Raw genomic sequence first — 16,961 nt, forward strand, 5'->3', positions numbered from 1 at the left:
TCGTATCTTAGCTTATGGCTCCCGATAAGTATGACATCATTTCTACTAAATAAAAATATTCTTAACATTAATAATAATAATAATGATGATAATAATAATAATTTATTTATTCATTCAACGTCATGTACGGTTGTGATAAAAGTTGCGTACACGTCAAAAGCATACAGTTTTGCATGTAAAATAATACTATTTACTCTTCACGCAAGTCATATTAGAATATTGGTATTTTTGTGACGAATCGTGCCTCGCGTACAGTCGTCATTAACACGATTAAAAATTAACGATCCAGCCAGCCTCTGATATTATAAATCTTCGAAAAACTGCCAAGGATAAAAAATTCTCATCAACATCCGCACACGCGGGATAAAATTGCGTATAATATCAGTCACTCGAGTTCACAGTTTCACATTTAATTGTCGAATAATGGATTTTCTCGATAAATCCGGTCACTTCAACTCATCACTTTGTCTATCCAGGGGACGAATTTTTGTATATTCGTGTAAACGCCGGGCAAATGCTCCCTTCCGCATCCGATTCCCCACGATACAAGACCGATTAGAACGTGTCGTCCTTCAACCGACATCGTCAAAGGACCTCCGGAGTCTCCCTGCAGGTAAAAAATGAAACGAGGTTCCGTTTGTTTTTAAAATTCATTATTTCCCACTATCCCAGTCTCCTGCGATTTGTCATGTTCATAATTTTTACCTGACACGAGTCCCGGCCTCCCTCCTTGTAACCGGCGCACAAAAATACGTCATGGATCGTTTCTCTTCTTCCCGCGGCTCTGAACCACCTTTGGCATCTCTCGTTCGGAATAACCTGGTTGGAATGCAAAATTTCGTTCATTCGTTTTTTCGACAAAGTCATTTAGACCTTTTTAATTCCATCCTCGATAATTGATGTTCGAGGCTTTTTCAATGTTGGAAAAATCACCTCGACGTCGACTTCCTGGAGAACGGTGGGCGCCGAGCTCTGACCGTGTCTTGTTCGCCCCCAACCAGCAACGGTGGCGGTTCTGCCAGCGAGTTTGAGATTTCTGGCCGGCAGGCAAACCGGGACAATGTGTTGCTTGAAGGTGACGGTTCTAGAGAGTTTTACCAGGGCAACGTCGTTCCGAAAATCGGTTGGCGAGTACTGCGGATGAACCTGCGAATGTGGTCGAATTTTTTATTTAATTTGAAAATTGATCATCTATCGCTGTACGGAATTGAAATTATCTTGAGGAATGGTTAATTTTGATCAATCACCTCTTTTCTCTCTATGTTGTACTCTTCGTGAAGCAATCGTTCGCCCGTATCTCTCACGTCCCACTCGCCGAGACGAACTTTTAAATTGTTATTCGGAGAACTGCGGGTTGAAAAGAGGAAGGATTTTTTAAATCTTGAATTAATTCTTTTTGTTACTCCTAAGAAATTAATCTTTCAAACGATACTCACGTCGCCACGCAGTGAGCAGCTGTAACGACCCATTTGTTGTTCAGCAAAGCTCCACCGCAGGATAATTTTTTTGACAAAAAACCGGACTTTATTATGGCCGCCTAAACGTTGATCAATATCAGATATTTAGTTAAGTCTGTGCTGTAGCAGTTGATTCTAACATTTTTCACTTATATACCTACTCGAAAATAGTGATAAGAATAATTAGAAATTTGAAAATGCTTGGAAAAGAGAGCGACTCGATACGAAATTAAATTACGAATGAAATTGTAATAAATAAATTGACCAACCAATCAATTGGAGGGAAATATATTTCTCACCTGCCAAGGGTGGCTACCAAAACTCGAACTGTGTCCACCGACGATTCGATTGCTCCTCGTGTACAATTCTCCGCAGCCTGAAAAAAGGGTAATATAAGTATTTTTAAATTGTTCACAGAACGATAGGTTGACAAGCGACAAGAACATCCCCCAAAGCTCACAATTTCATTCGTCGAGTCGTCGAGTCTTTTTAAATAGAAGAAATATTCATTCGCGTCACCGTGTCACGCAACAACATGCCCAGGGTTTTGTAATCGAAACGTGAAAGCGAAATGGCGCAACTGAGTCGAGATTCGGTATGTTTTTAACGTATCATTCGGAATTTGTTTACCCTGTTGCGTAACGCGGTGATTTTAAGATCCGAGAAGAAAAATAGACGGATAATAGAAAACAGCCGTATATGCAGCGTGCTGTGGGGAAAAGAAGCTTTTTAGAAAATTTTGGATCATTTTTCAAGTTCGAAAAACAAAAAGTCTCTTCGTCATTTTTGCAATCTTCGTCAGTTGCGTTATTAACTGTAAAGAAGTAACGACGAATGTTCAATATTACTTTGAACCGCATCCTGCGGTAACATGATTAAAAATTTTCCCGTTCATCGTCTCGTTCCAGCAGAAATTACCAATCTCGAAAGAAAAAGCCGTGCAGATTTTGCTAAATTATACGTGCAAATTTAGCCTTTTAGATTCCGCCCCTCTTCTTTCCATATTACAGAATAATAGATAGGTGTTTAAATATGTGCTTCAATACGTGTAGACAGATGCGTGATTTCATCGTGCAGCCAACGTCGTTCCGTAATCAGTGCTGCGGTTGTTTATTTTTTCGTATCTCTTATCGTTATTGAAAGTCAAAAATTTTCTTCTCCACGTCTCTGTTTCTCTCTCTCTCTCTCTCTCTCTCTGTTACATCCGTTGCAAATTATCGCAAATACAAAAAAAAAAAAAAAGAACAAAAAATGAACAAAAACTTTAAAAAATACAATCGTCCTGTTCCTCTATCGATCACAGCAGCAATAAATCGTCAAAAAAATCTTGAATCCAGTCCGGGTCTCGGTCCCTTCGTTTTTTTTTTATTTTTTTTTTTATTTTACCCCGATAACCGTGCGAGTCAGCTGCGTCCACCGGATACTCGGCCTCGTCGGGAGGCGGATAAACCTCGTGGTAGTCGTCGGACGGATAATCCACCGGCTGATAAGACGACGCCGTATTTTGGGGACGGCCGACGACGACGACGTCGTTCGGTCGGTCGTGCAGATCCCAGTGCTGCGTCGGGTAGCTTATTCCAGGCTTCGTCGCAACGACGTGGGGAATAATTCCGCCGACGCCCGACGAGGGGTAGTCGTAAGGCTTTTCACCACCGAATTGCGGATTCCCGTCGTGATGCTGCTGCACCGGCGGACGGTGCAGATGGATAACGCTCGTGTAACTCGGCTTCGGACGACCCGACGATGCCGTCGACGGCCTCGTGTTATAGACGGCGACGTCGTCCTCGAGGTACGGTCGCTGGTGTCCGAGGTTTAACGTAAATGCTAGAATTTTTCGCTCGTCATTTCGTCTTTTTTATTTTTTTTACCCTCCCTCCACGTTTACTTTCTTTTTGACTAATTTTTTTTTCAGTCCCAGTTTCAAGTTATCTTTGCTTAACCCTGTCAGTCACACATTTTTCAACTCAATATTTTGGCCTGAATTTGGGTCTTTGGGGTCGTTGATCACCGATCCGAAGTCGGAATTTGATCATTTCTAAATGCAAGATGGCGAGTCCAATATGGCGGATGTAAAATAGAACTATCCGCTTGTTACTCGAGGGTTTTTCGGGGTCAATGATGATTTTTAAATCCAAGATGGTGGATGTAAAATCTAAAATTTCGAGCTGGGACGCTGAGCATCCCACTGTGACTGAAAGCGTTAACGATCGATCGTAAAACTATACGTGCAATTGTGGGGTTTTAAACTTTGATGGTTGTGAAATTTAATCTCAACTATTTTTTTTTTTTTTACACACTTTGTTGTTATTAGTTTTTTTTTTTTGTCGGTAAAATTTATTCGTAAATGAATTCCGCACGAATCGTCTGGGGCAGATTTTTTTCTAGAGCTTATCAGTTTGCCGAAAACATCCGATAGGTACTCAGTATCGTTTATGTGATTAACAGCTGATAAACTTGTAATAATGATTCGGCAAGAAATTTTTTATCGTTATTCAAAATCTAACGTTTGACGATTTATAGGGGAATACATTTAAGAATAAAAAGAGCTGTTTTTCATCGGATTCGGAGAATGAACATGGTTTTGAGATTCAAAAAAAAAAAAAAAAAAAAATAAATGAACAATGTGTAAAATAATGTGATTTCTCTGTTGGCTGTTGAAATTCAGCATTGCAAAATGTTTTCACAAATCATAAGAAATTTTTTAATTAGGTGTGACGTGATCAGCTTCAGTGACACTTATAAAATCTTTGTTTTATCACTTTCGTTCTTGGTCTCACAATTTTTTTCACCTGACTGTGCTCGTCGTATACTCTTAACCGTATAGAACACTAGATTGTAAAGAAAAAATAGTTACACATACTATGTATTAGGATTTTCGATAGAGTCGTTAAGAAATAATTGAATCTTGCAAACAAAGTGGAGTCTTTTTTTGAGTAAACAAAAAAAAAACGGAAAAAGATAATTGAAAACAATTTTGAATCAACACCATTTAAAATTTGAGTTGCATTTTTTTTTTTTTTTCGAGGAAGAAACTAATAATAACGGACAATACACAATTTCTTACGGCAATTGGATAGAACGACGAGATAACGAGTTGTGTGAAGCTATAAAAGAGTAGGAGTAGGATAATAATAATTGTCGTAGAATTGGGCAACGGCGTATATAAACCATAAATCGTCGGCTGGATGCCCCGAATGAGAGAAAATTGCGCTCGGCCTGGCAGAGTGACAAGTGTGGGTACAACGACAGTCACACGAGGATGATGAGAGAAACGTTGCGAAATTTTGCGGATGCGAAAACGACGATGCGTAGGTATTAAGGTAGAAAACGCCGCGTCGTTCCGGCTGCAACGTTTACGTCTTCTCTCTTTTTCTCTCTTTTGTCGATTTTTTCTTTCATTCGTACAAAAGAAAAAAACAAAAAAAAAAAAAAAAAACTCTTAGGCAACAACATTAGGACAGTGATTATGATTGCGATTATATTTAAGCGGCAAGCTACGCCTGAAGAAAATTATTTTTCCGTATAATTCGAATCGTCCTGTAATCTCGTATGGTTTTATTACGCTTGCTTATTTGTTTTTTAGTTTATTAAACTTACTGGCGTTTTGCAGAAGACCGACGCTGGGCTGAGGATCCTTTTCCGGTATGTCGTCGTCGTCGACGCAGCAACTCCATATCAGACCGCCTGAGCAAAGATCGACGGGTCTTCCGCCCCCCAAAACGCAGCTTATGCTCAAACCGCAGTCAAATTTTGTACCCTTGTACTTGCATGTCTGCGGAATCACTGGAAAAAAAAAACGATAAAATTTCTCTAAAAATTTGAATGCTTGATAGATCGTGATTTGAAGCACTGAAAAATCGAAGGGAATTGTATTCTTACCAATCTTAACAGGGTACGACACGGAAAGACAAATAGTTTGCAACGTCGCGTTGTAGCAAATAAGAAGAACTTTGAAACATTTATCCTGAAAGTCTCGGTGAGCGAGTTCTCCGCATGTATGTAGGTAGGTATGCACCTACGTACCTTCTCAACTATCCGCGATACATCGCGAGTATAATTCTGCGCTCTGTTTCCCATCCTAACTGACAATGAACAAGCTAAGCAAGCAAGCAAGCAAGCAAGCAAGCAAGGCAAGTGAGTAAAATAAGCGATCGAGTTTTGTTCATCGAGGATTTTTGTTCGCCCTTGTTATTCTGCCCTTATTATTCTTCCGCTACCTTTTGCTACTTCATTTGATGACGATGACACGGGCGCATGCATGTATACACGTTTCTGTGTGTATATAATATGTGTATGTGTGTGTGTGTGTGTGCGTATACATACAGCACGGATGTGATTACACATTTGTGTATTAGAGTATTAACCACTTTCGTTCCGAATCGGAGTTTCGTAAGTGAAATTTATAATGCGATGCTCTTATATGGATGCGTGTAAGTGTGCGCGTGTGTATGGGAGGCACTGTCCGAAGAACGTGAAAGTTCAACTGCAATGCCGACACGTCCACCTCTCGCTATGCCTCAATTTCTTCCGTCTCTGATATATTTATTATGTTTATTTTTGGCTATCCGGTATACATCGGTCGATTTTTATCACGCGCGTTGAACGATTCATTTTAGAACGGTGAAATTTTTCGTTACATTATCCGATACATGTATATCTGCTGTAAAAGCAGCTCGGCAAATCTATGAAAAAAAAAAAAAAATAGTAGAAGAAAAAGAGAACCGAAGAAACAAGAGAACGACGTTAAAGTCTTAATGGTGTGAGAAATGACAGAATGAAGGATCTTGTACGGTTGGAGTAAAGATGAAAAGAATCCGTAAAGTAAGCAAGAATACATTTCAGACCACTCAATCTTCGCGACGGAAGTAAATGGATGAGAATTTCCTGTCAACATTTGATCTCAGACCGAGGAATGAGGGCACGGTCACAGTTCCGGAAGCGAAGGGCCTCGGGTGACTGAACTCACGGAAACCGTGCACGTCGTCGTCGTCCGTGTCTCACAAAGAAGGTATCCCAGGTCGATCTTTCCGATTCGATTTCCTTTGCAGTATGTTAAAGTGGACTAAAAACTAAGCGACCCATATTTTTTCTTATCTGCCATTAAACACTTTAAGGGGGTGAAACCATCCTCCAAAGTAGGGCACGTCAAGGGTCGATTTGCCAGATTCACCCACGAGAACGTAATATTTTTCAACCGATTCAACTGGAAAAGTTTTCTCAATTGAAAAAAGAAATGCCAAATCGCCCCTTGACGTGCCTTACTTTAAACGGTGGTTCCACCCCCTTAAAGTGTTTAATGACGGACAAAAAAAAATAAATAAATAATACGAGTCTCTTAGGTTTCGGTCCGCTGCAACGTATTGCAAAATGAGATGAAATCGGAGAGATCGACCCGGGACACCTTCCCTGTACCTACATACGTGAGTAATTATCTCGGAGTATCGTAATTTCGAAGTGAGAACCGTGTTCGTACTTCTCCCGAGCATGTCCATGATGCTGTTCTGAACGGTGGAGCTCTGACCCCTGGGATCCTCGTACGAGGAGGTATAATTCCGTCGTTTCCTGAGGGCCTCGACGAGGAGAACGCCCTGTTCCTGACTGGTCAGCTTCCTGCGTCTTCCCTGACGCTCGGAAGACGTGGACATAGACGAGGTGTCCTTGCCAGCGGCGATCCTGAGCTCCTCGAGTATTTCGGCGGGGTCGACCTCCGGTCGAAGTTCCTGCAGCGACTGGCCTTGACCCGGATCGCCGTAATTTTTATCGGGAAAGTTGTCGGCCGGTCGGCCGTTGCTCGTCCACGAGAAAGTGTTTGTGTTTTTGGCGTCGCCCCGCTCGACGATGTTCTTCAGGGTCGTTTCTATCGCTCGGTTTTCACGCACGAACTGCACCACAGCCGTCGGGCTCTTCTTAGCTGTTCTCAGTCGGTTCAGCAGATCCTCGCCGCTTCCGCTGCTCGCGTACCTTTCCATGTCGTAAAAATCGTGCCGATGCCCAACGACCGAAGCGAGCAGCGCCGTCGCCACGGCCGTGAAGAACAAACCGTTGATCATCCTGACCCACATATCTATCCCTATGTCCGTAATTCCTCGCTTCTTTTCGAATACCGGATTACCTATCTTTCTTTTTTCCTCAGGCGCATCCGTGCTCCAGGTTCACCGTTTCCATGTTCAACCCTCGTTATCTTCTCAGTGTCTATTTTTTTCTCCCCCCGGTTCGTCGCCTTGTTTTCTTTCGAGTATCACCGCGTTACCGACTAGATCAGGATACTTGCCTCGGTTTTAAACGCGGTTTCGTTCAAACACGACCGACTGACGCCGTTGCACTCTCGGAATTTCACTTCACTGCGGTATGGTAACGAAGACCCGGTCATTGTGAGGAAAGTATTTCGGAACTGGACTCTGAGGACTCTGTTCTTCTTATTCTTCTTCCTTGTTACGTTTCCAATTTTTATCCACCACCCCGAAACCAATATCTCAATAAAAAATCAACGAAAATGAAAACAAACACCGTACTTTTGGATCGCTCGAGTCCCAGTCGCTTCTTCGGCGAACTAGGCCGACTCCAAGACGCCTTTCGGGTCTTTGACGAAACGGCTTTCGCACGTGGACTGAACGACGCTGCTCCGATACCGCGAAGAGAAGTCGACGTTGGTCGCACTGTTGGGACTCCTCGTCTTTGCCGCCTGCTTTCACCGCACATTGCACCAGCTTTCCCGAACCTTTCGGCTGCGAATTTCCCCTCCTACTTCCCAAAATACAACCTCCGACTTCTCTCGCTTGCTGTCCAAAGTTTTACAAATATTTTTGCAAAAAAAAAAAAAAAAAAAAAAAAATTGTATTTTTTTCATTCGCTTATAGGCTAATATTTAGCGATGAAATTTTTCCAAGTAGGTGTATACGTACACATAGTTTTGGAAGGTTACCTCTTCGTTCGAAAAATTTCACCGATCACTCGGCGCGGAAAAATTCATTACAAGCGGTTTATTACCTGGTTCGAAAATCGCAGTGCGGAGAAAGAGAAAATTCGCCTCTGTATACGTATATCTGCATATAATACAGCCCGTGCGGTGACCTAAATTTTCATCGCCAATTTCACCGAAACGGTTTTCAATGCGCGCTGTATATCTATACACAGTAGTGGTTAATAGCGTTAATTATCCAAGTTTAACGCGGCTACGCCTAGGCGCCAGCTGGGAAACCTTCGTTGACAAGTCCCAAAAGTGAGAAATAAGAAAGGAAGAAATAAAGGAATGTAAGTATAACAAGAAAGGAAAGGAGGAAAGAAAGCGGCGTCGTTGCAGGTCGGTTACAATCAACGTTCGAACTTCTTCTTCTTTTCTTTATTTCACTTCTTTATTTTTTTTTTTTTTCTTACTCTCGTTTAATCGTTTCATTTTAATCAACGGGCCAACACGGCAGCATCATGCCAGATGTTGATATCCGAAGCGAGAAACGACGGTGAAATTATACGTGAGAAATTGGCGTATTCCTCAGCATCTTTTTTATCGCCGTGTAACGATTTATACGTTTTTGTTGCTGTTGCTGCTGCTGTTGTTGTTGTTGTTGGTGTCGTTGTTGTCGCAACTTTCATTCGCCAAGTGCAAAACTGCGCAAAACTCAGGCCTTGTAGTATCACAATGGTGTTTTGTCGCACGTGGCGGAGAAAGTGCAGCCGTGACAACTTTGTGGTATTATACCCTACGTGTGGCAGAAAAATCGTCAGAAAAAATTCGCGAAATCGTGTTGCAATTAAGTTGTTTTTTTTCTTTTTTTTTCCTCCTACCTTTCTCTCCTCTGATACCTGACGATCCTCTCTCTCTCTCTCTCTCTCTCCTGCCTGAATTTCTCCAATTATTGATAAAACCAGAGCGAACCAACCAACGATGATATTGTATACGGTAAAGAAATTTGCATTCGCGAAAGTGGCTATTGCGCAACAAGATCATATTAGAAAAAGGTAAGAGAAAGAAACTGCCGGTCAAAAATTCTACCCTCGGGTAATGATTAGTCGTTTTCTGCGTGCTCCTCGAAAATTGCCATCTATAGATGAAAAATGATTTGACCATCGTGTAGAGTGGAAAATTCTACATCATCGAATTATGTAGATACTTGTATGTCGGAAATGGAGTCGGATTAACATGTTAAGAAAAAAGAAATTCTTCATCGCATCGACGGCATTTCCGAAATTTTGGTGAAATAATTTATTTTTTCTTAATTTGCTAATCCGACTCCGTTCCCGACGTATAAGTATCTACATAGTTCGATGATATAGAATTTTCAGCTCCATACGATGGCCTAATCAGTTTTCAGTTATCGATAGCAGTTATTGAGGAAAAATACAGCTCAAAAATGACTTCAGATTTGAGTTACTTGGGTTCGAAAATTCCTGCCTACAAAAATGCAGTCGCATCTAGAGTATTTTGAATTCAGACTTATTTCGACTCGACTACAACCAGGATAAATGTACTTGAAGCCGGTAAAACACGCCACCCAGTGTCGATGACGCCTTTCTCTTTCACCCGGACATAACGCATCTCCGGTTCAGCGCTATTTTTACAATTAAAAAAGATGGAGGAGGAGGGGAAACCTCGAAGACGTACACTAACACCGACACATCGGCATACTCACGTCCAAGCTCGTCGAAGAATCTCATCTGCCCGTTTGAATTGGGCGACGATCCGATCGTGTTCGACGATATCGATGAGCCCTTGTCTCCTTCCGGCAAATCTGTGGGGAAAAAAATAGAATTGTAGATTGGTTATAAGGACCGGTAAACTTGAACTTCCGCTTGTGAAGATCGTAACACGCGATCGTTCGCCGATGGAACAAAAGTAACGAAAGTATATTTCTCTATGAGTTACCCGAACCGTAACGACATGTTAATTTCTCTCACGGATCCTTTCTCCTTCGTATTATTATAAACTCTGCACAAGAGATCCGGGAATAGATTTCTCACGCTGAATCGATACACTATCTCATTATTTTTCATCTTCTCGTATCTTCTCTTTTCTTCTCAATACATTTTCTAACTCAATTCTGACGCTTATTCGTTCTTCGGTTTATGAACGATGAATCTTTGCATAAGAATTTCGTCGAAATTATCACTAGCAAAGGGGGGGGGGGGGGGGGGGGGGGACTTACCGAAAATCGAAAGATATTTGTCGTTACTCCTGTAACTCGCGACATGAGACGACAAGGATAGGAGAATAAAAAAGCCGGGAGTGAGCCACAAACTCATTGTTTCGTTTGTAATTCTTCCGGGCTTATTTACTAAATGCACTTCTGCGTTCAGTCCTTGATCATTGTTATTACTTTTTCTCGCACTCTCAATGAATTTTTTTTTTTCACTGTTATTATTATTTTACTCAATCACAAACAATACAATTTTTTAAATTTTCCGTTACGTTTAATTTTTTTTCCAAACGAAAAATTTCAATCTCGTTTGGTCATTTGGCTTAAGACATTTTTCGTTGTAAATTTTTTTTTAAATTCAACTCAACACAGATCAGTCAATATTCCATCGACGCATTTTCAATTTATCTGGGAATATTGTTTGTCTCGCGTTTGATAGAACGTTGAAATTTTCACGAAATCCTCGAATCTTGTCATGATTTTCGGTAACGAAATGGTTGAAAATAATTTTACGGTAATAAAACTTGTCCCGATAACGTTCACTTCGGACACCGTGTATAACGCGTAAACAGGCTGGGATAAAAAACCACACGCATGAAATCAAAGTACGTACGAGTAAGACTTGTTCGGTACAGTCCGGTGTAAAATTAGGACACGAAACCAGGCCACGGAAACAAGTGGAACGCCTTTTAATGTTCGTAGTATTTGACTCGGCCGGTCTATGTCGAGTCGCGTCGCGTTATTAGTGAAAGTTAAGGAGAGTAACAGAGGTGACAAAAACTTTCAAGTTTGGCTGTACGCGATGTCAAAGACGAGAATAATGTCTTATCATTTTTTCACAGGCGGTTCGTTTTACAAGCCTCGTTCATCGTTACCGAGAAATTCCTCATTCGTACAATCTTGCGGAGCTATAAGTTTTCAATTATAATTCAAGCATCTCCTTGTCCGCGTTTTTTTTACCTCCGCGAAAAAAAAAAAAAGAAAAAGTTATCCCTATACTCCACGATTAGTTTGGGCTTCGGTTGTTGCACCAAACTGCAAGCTCCAGCCGTTCCTGAGAGTACTCGACGCAGCTTTACGCTCTCTTAACGTCGGCAAACTAGAGCTGCACGCAGCTGCATCATATATCGCATTTCAATGGTGACCAGAAACCAGGGAAGTACTTGGCGAGAAAATATTAAAAGACAGAAAAGTAGAATGAGACAAAAAGGTAAATAAATAAATAAACAAATAACGGACGTAGCAGAACAGAAAGAAAACACCGATCAACCGGTATATTTTCTCTTCTTAGGGCGACACTTTGCTTTATTTTATTTACGTATCAGGTTTTTCATCTCTTATTCACACCGACGCATCGGGAATTCGATCGGCGCGTTGCTGCTGCACGCACGGATAAACCAATAGCCGGGACCACGGTCTATGCACTAAAAAGGCCAAGGGCGCTTTCACCGACGATATTACAACGATCAGCTGATACGGCTCCGTGTAATCCAAGCTCCTATCGTGCGTTAGAAACGGAAACGCGGACGGGACCGAACTTTTATGATTATTGTTTGTACTCTTCTACCTTTTTTCCCGCCTCGATCGTTTAATTATTCTTCACGGTTTTACAAGCTAGCTCTCTTGAACCATAGTCGAGGTTCCATAACTTGTTGCACGTAACTCGTATATTTTATTCATATCGCTTTTACTCTCCGTGTCTATGCGCAGAATTTTAACAAAAACCAACGAACCGACGATTTTTTATTATTGCTTTTGAGTCAGCCACTGAACGGGCATGTTTAATTTCATTCTTTAGGATTCGGTGTCTGTCACGATGTTACCGTAATCGATGCACTGTAGTGATAAATGATAAATATTTCAAACATTCACTCGACGAACTTTAGGAACTGAGAATAATCACCAGGAATATTTCTTATGCCGGGTAATTATATTCAATATGCGAATTGGCTTCTTGTTCACTTTTTAATCGTGTCTCAAGCTTGACGATTGAATATTGCTGAGAGTAGACCGCCGGAATATATCAACGTCTTATTAGAGATGGAATATTTGATGAGGATGTTTGAGTCCCGCTGTCCGTGGCTGACTACTGATCGGCGGCAGAAATCACGAGGCGCCGAGTAAGCGTCGAATGGTCACAGCATCCGACACTCTCCTCTCTCCACACTCTCTCCCATGGACCTTGATCCTGCCCCTGCAGTCTCCGTGCTCTTACTTCCTCGATGGCTACAGCCGCATGTATGTACAATCACCTAGCAAGCGTACAAAAACCGTGTCTCTTCATTCTCCTACCATGTATAACTACAACTACGTATTAAAATTTCGGTTTTTAATCGTGCCATTGATTTTGTTACATCAGAAAGATTTTGCCGTTTCGTATACCGATGCATCGAAATTTTTATCCGCAATATCGGTTGGAATAGACTGTAGAATATGCTGCGATTCTAGTGCCGATTGCATTATCCGAGTTCTCGACTACTCCAAATACTTTTGCACCAGTTCTCTAAAACGATTTTCTTGTCTCGACCCAGACAATTTTTTCCCGCGCTTTTACCGCCGCGCAAAAACTCTGTTTCGTGTTTCTGCTATCAGAAGTATTAGAGTGCATCTAAAATTTCTACCCAATATCAACTGAGGATAATAGATGCTCGGATGGATTATTCATTCTGATGATCGAAAGGGTTCTGCAAATATTGAAACAGTCAATGGTGTACCGACTTGGTACTTTGTCGCGTTCCCTAAGTATTATAATGACATGCCGTTGTTGCGGCAAATATACCAAAACCGTAATAACCTTTCCATTTATGTTTTTTTTCACTTATGAAACTTTGCGTTTATTTCTTACAAACGATCGTGACGATATGCAAATATACGTAATACGATTTGCCCGAGTTTCCGTTTAAATAGATTGAATAATAAATCCTCATTATCTCTCGAATTGTCAACCAAGTTCATCATTTCTCTGGAATAACTCCAGCCAGAATGAAGTTCGTTGCCATGCTATTGCTCGCTTATGCATTTGACGGGATCTTAGCGAGACTTAACATTGTCACACACAATGAGGATGCTGCGGTATCATCCGCTGTTGTTAGGGCTTCCTTATAATATCTGATTTAGTCTTGCTGCCTGTGAAACGCAACCTCTACATTTGATCACCTTGCAGATGAATGTCGTTGACGTATGCTTCGGAGCTCCAGGAGATTGGTCGGACATTCTGTTTTCGGAAAATATGCCGATTCATGGATACAGACGAGCTCACAACAGTTCGAAACATGGCATATTCACTGTAACCCGAAACGACCTTGACGTTATCCCAACTGAAACGTCCGCGGAACTTTTATTGAGACACCATGATCATTACCTCAAAACACTTGGAAAGCCAAACGCTGTTGTGATGCACGTTGAACGAGTTGACGACCTTGAACCGATAATGGCAAACTTGAAGTACTCTACTTGGAGAACGTGGAGAACCAGGATACGCTACCTTCTTATTGTACCAAGTATTTTGAGAATACATTCCAACCCTGTTACACTGCACTTTGTGCTTGATCCATTTTACTTGCACTGCGTGATTCAGCCTATTTTATTCTCTGCTACATATTTATGTATATACTGATACTATTCATAGAGACAATATGTAACGTGGCAGATTGCAACAGAATGTTCAAAGTCATTTGGAATTACTGGATTCTCAATGCCGTGATACTGTGTTCGTCGAACGACACCGAGGACTTTGTGAAATCGGACAGAGTGAAGTTATACACTTATAACCCGTATTCGTCGGACCACTCGCAACGGTGGGAAACGGTTCTTCAAGAAACGATCGAAGTCCCTATAGAACCGGATAATTTTAACCACTCCTGGCACGTATTCAGGAAAGATTTCACCGACATCCAATCTCTGGCAGACTGCGAGGTCTTGTTTTTTGACAAAACCCTAAACATGGATGGATACTTGATCCCGATCAGTATGTTTTTAATTCGACCTAAGATACTTTTGGACCCATACAAACCCGGAATCGGAAAATGGATCGGACCGGATGGTTTGCTGCTTCGTACACTTGCCACAAAATTAAAATTCAACGTAGCCGAGGTACGTTCCATGCAAAGTGCCAGAGATGCAGCACTTGAAATCGTCACTAAAGTACCCAACAAATGAAATGCGACCATCAAAAGTATTCACGTGGTATCTTCACAGGTCTTCAACGGAGAACCCGATCTTTATGGACAACTACTTGCAAACCGTTCGTACACCGGTGAATTGAAACTCACGTTTTACGGGCTGTCCAACATCGTGACCGACGGTCATCTCATGGGGGATTTACCTGGTCTGGAAATGACGTATCCCCACTCATCGACCGGAGTGTGCTTTGCATCTCGTGTGGCCGGCTTGTACCCGCAATGGACGAATATTTTCGTCGCTCAAAATATATGGATTGGACTTGGGCTCGGCACGATACTGATAACCATCATTCTCTATCTGCGCGATAAGTCGCAGGGTCTGATGCCTGCTCTTCTCAACGCCGAACGATTTATTCTTGGTAACTCAATAATTCGATTACCAGAGTCCATTGAGTACCGATTAATTTTTGGATCGATTTTTCTCGCGTTCATCGTTATCGATGGAATCTTCAGAGGTAAACGTCACACATGCAACTCGCTTACACACTTATCCAGACTCCTTCGATCTTTCACGATTATATAGTAGGATCTCTGGAATTGTATTTTCAGGTCGTTTTATATCAATCCTAGCAATAGCACGACGACTTCCGAATTTAGACACCCTCGAGCAGGTCAAGGCACAAGGAGTGGAAATCTACGGTTACGGGCCTCTTGTGGATTTGATTGACGATCCTGTCTTGAAGAAGGGTTATCACGACCTCCGCCCGGAACGTTGCCTCGCTAGGATCGAACAAGACGGTCAGCAGAGAGCCTGCCTCGCTCAATGTTTAACGTTACCAGCTCTTACGGCAGATTTGAATATGGCAATCCACAAAGCTTCGACCGTCATCGGAAAAAACTATGCAGTGCAAGTTCTCAATTTTATTCCAATTACTTTTTCAAGATATGAAAGAGACACCGTAAACATCAACCAGTTACTGGCGATCGTGTCGTTTTTAATTTCAACACGGTTGCAGGTACATTTCAACACTGAATTGGCCAATGACAGACCGTTGGAACTTTGATATACAAAAACTTGTCGAGGCCGGAGTCATTAACAAATGGCGTGAGGACCTTGGCCGAGATATGGAACTGAAATCATGGAGAACGAAACGGGCGGCGGAACAGCCGTACTTCAGACCAGTTGAGCTTGACAGCTTGTTTAGTGCTTTCGTCATATTGGTCTTGGGACTCCTAATTGCTCTGATCTCTTTTGCGTGGGAGATGAGAGCCCGACGTTGGTACGTCCCATGAATTATCTCACACATCATATTTTGTAACGGTGCAGATATTTGCGCTACGTAATTGTGCGCGATTTGTACCGGTGCAAGTTCATCCTACAAGTTCACTTTCTTGATAGGGTAACTGGAGAGGAGAAAAAAGCGTATACACAGAAGAGATCGACTGACAGGAATACGAAACAAAACGTCGATCAAGCAACAGTGAATTTTCACTGACGAGAGAAATCATTTGCTATTGCCATTTTTATTGTATTTCAGATAGCACCTCATCACTGTAATGGACAGTTGCAATATGTTTTCGAGATCGCTCACGAAATGAGAATACATAATGTAATGTTTTATCATCGCTATCCGCAGAATATCACTATGCTTTACGTAAACTTTTTGTATCGTGCACTGAAGAACTTTACGGCTATTAAAGTGTAATATTTAGATTGGAACACATAAATCTAGAAAATCTTGTTTCTTTCCTTTGTTTCTCTTATAATTATTTTGAAATCGCGATTCAGTAATTGCTTGAAGTTTTGGGACTAATAAATAACTCTAGGCAAACAATGATGAACTTTTGTTTATATCCCTGAAATCGGAGGGCAATTATTTGATCATTTGTCATCCCCCTGAGAGAATGACCTAACCAAAGTGTCAGTAATATGGTTGATACTCTCGAGTTTCCGAAGTACAATTATCTTACACAGGCTGATATATTTAATTCACTTTATTGTTAGTTTACCCTATAATTTATCGCTTACGAAACTCGGCGCGTGTTTCATGTATGAATGTTTGATAATCTGCAAATGTTCACAGCACGATTTGTCGAGCGTTTATTCGCGAACACCGTTTTTTGTATCGAAACATGTTACACTTTGTTTCATACTTGCAAACAAAATGCAGCTCGATGCGATATTTCTTCTCGCCGCATTACCCGGGCTCTTGACGACAGCAAAGATTCTCTCACGAGACGAGGAAGCCGAT

The 16,961-nt window shown here is 41.5% G+C and overlaps 2 protein-coding genes across 4 annotated transcripts; one reads left to right on the forward strand and one right to left on the reverse strand.

Moving 5' to 3' along the window:
* Nucleotides 1-90: 90 nt before the first annotated feature.
* On the reverse strand, nt 91-12,300 carry LOC124214866 (serine proteinase stubble-like). 2 transcript variants are annotated; one of them, XM_046617595.2, is made up of 10 exons: nt 12,156-12,300; nt 10,598-11,161; nt 10,085-10,183; nt 5,055-5,240; nt 1,757-1,833; nt 1,437-1,537; nt 1,248-1,347; nt 934-1,146; nt 706-819; nt 98-607 (listed from the first exon to the last, which is right to left on the reverse strand). In XM_046617595.2, the coding sequence occupies exons 2-10, from the start codon at nt 10,692-10,694 to the stop codon at nt 452-454; spliced, it is 1,143 nt and encodes a 380-aa protein (XP_046473551.1). In that variant the 5' UTR covers nt 10,695-11,161; nt 12,156-12,300; the 3' UTR covers nt 98-451. The 2 variants fall into 2 exon arrangements, with proteins under 2 accessions (XP_046473550.1, XP_046473551.1); XM_046617594.2 differs by lacking the exons at nt 10,085-10,183; nt 10,598-11,161; nt 12,156-12,300 and adding an exon at nt 6,931-8,110 and having other exon boundaries at nt 91-607.
* A 241-nt stretch (nt 12,301-12,541) lies between these two features.
* LOC124214860 (uncharacterized) lies at nt 12,542-16,583 on the forward strand. 2 transcript variants are annotated; one of them, XM_046617588.2, is made up of 7 exons: nt 12,542-12,826; nt 13,752-14,088; nt 14,217-14,680; nt 14,786-15,224; nt 15,319-15,616; nt 15,726-15,989; nt 16,109-16,583. In XM_046617588.2, the coding sequence occupies exons 1-7, from the start codon at nt 12,764-12,766 to the stop codon at nt 16,203-16,205; spliced, it is 1,962 nt and encodes a 653-aa protein (XP_046473544.1). In that variant the 5' UTR covers nt 12,542-12,763; the 3' UTR covers nt 16,206-16,583. The 2 variants fall into 2 exon arrangements, with proteins under 2 accessions (XP_046473544.1, XP_046473545.1); XM_046617589.2 differs by lacking the exon at nt 16,109-16,583 and having other exon boundaries at nt 15,319-15,620; nt 15,726-15,924.
* Nucleotides 16,584-16,961: the final 378 nt, after the last annotated feature.

The sequence above is a fragment of the Neodiprion pinetum genome, chromosome 3 (genome assembly GCF_021155775.2).
Source record: "Neodiprion pinetum isolate iyNeoPine1 chromosome 3, iyNeoPine1.2, whole genome shotgun sequence".
Taxonomy (NCBI): Eukaryota; Metazoa; Arthropoda; class Insecta; order Hymenoptera; family Diprionidae; genus Neodiprion; species Neodiprion pinetum.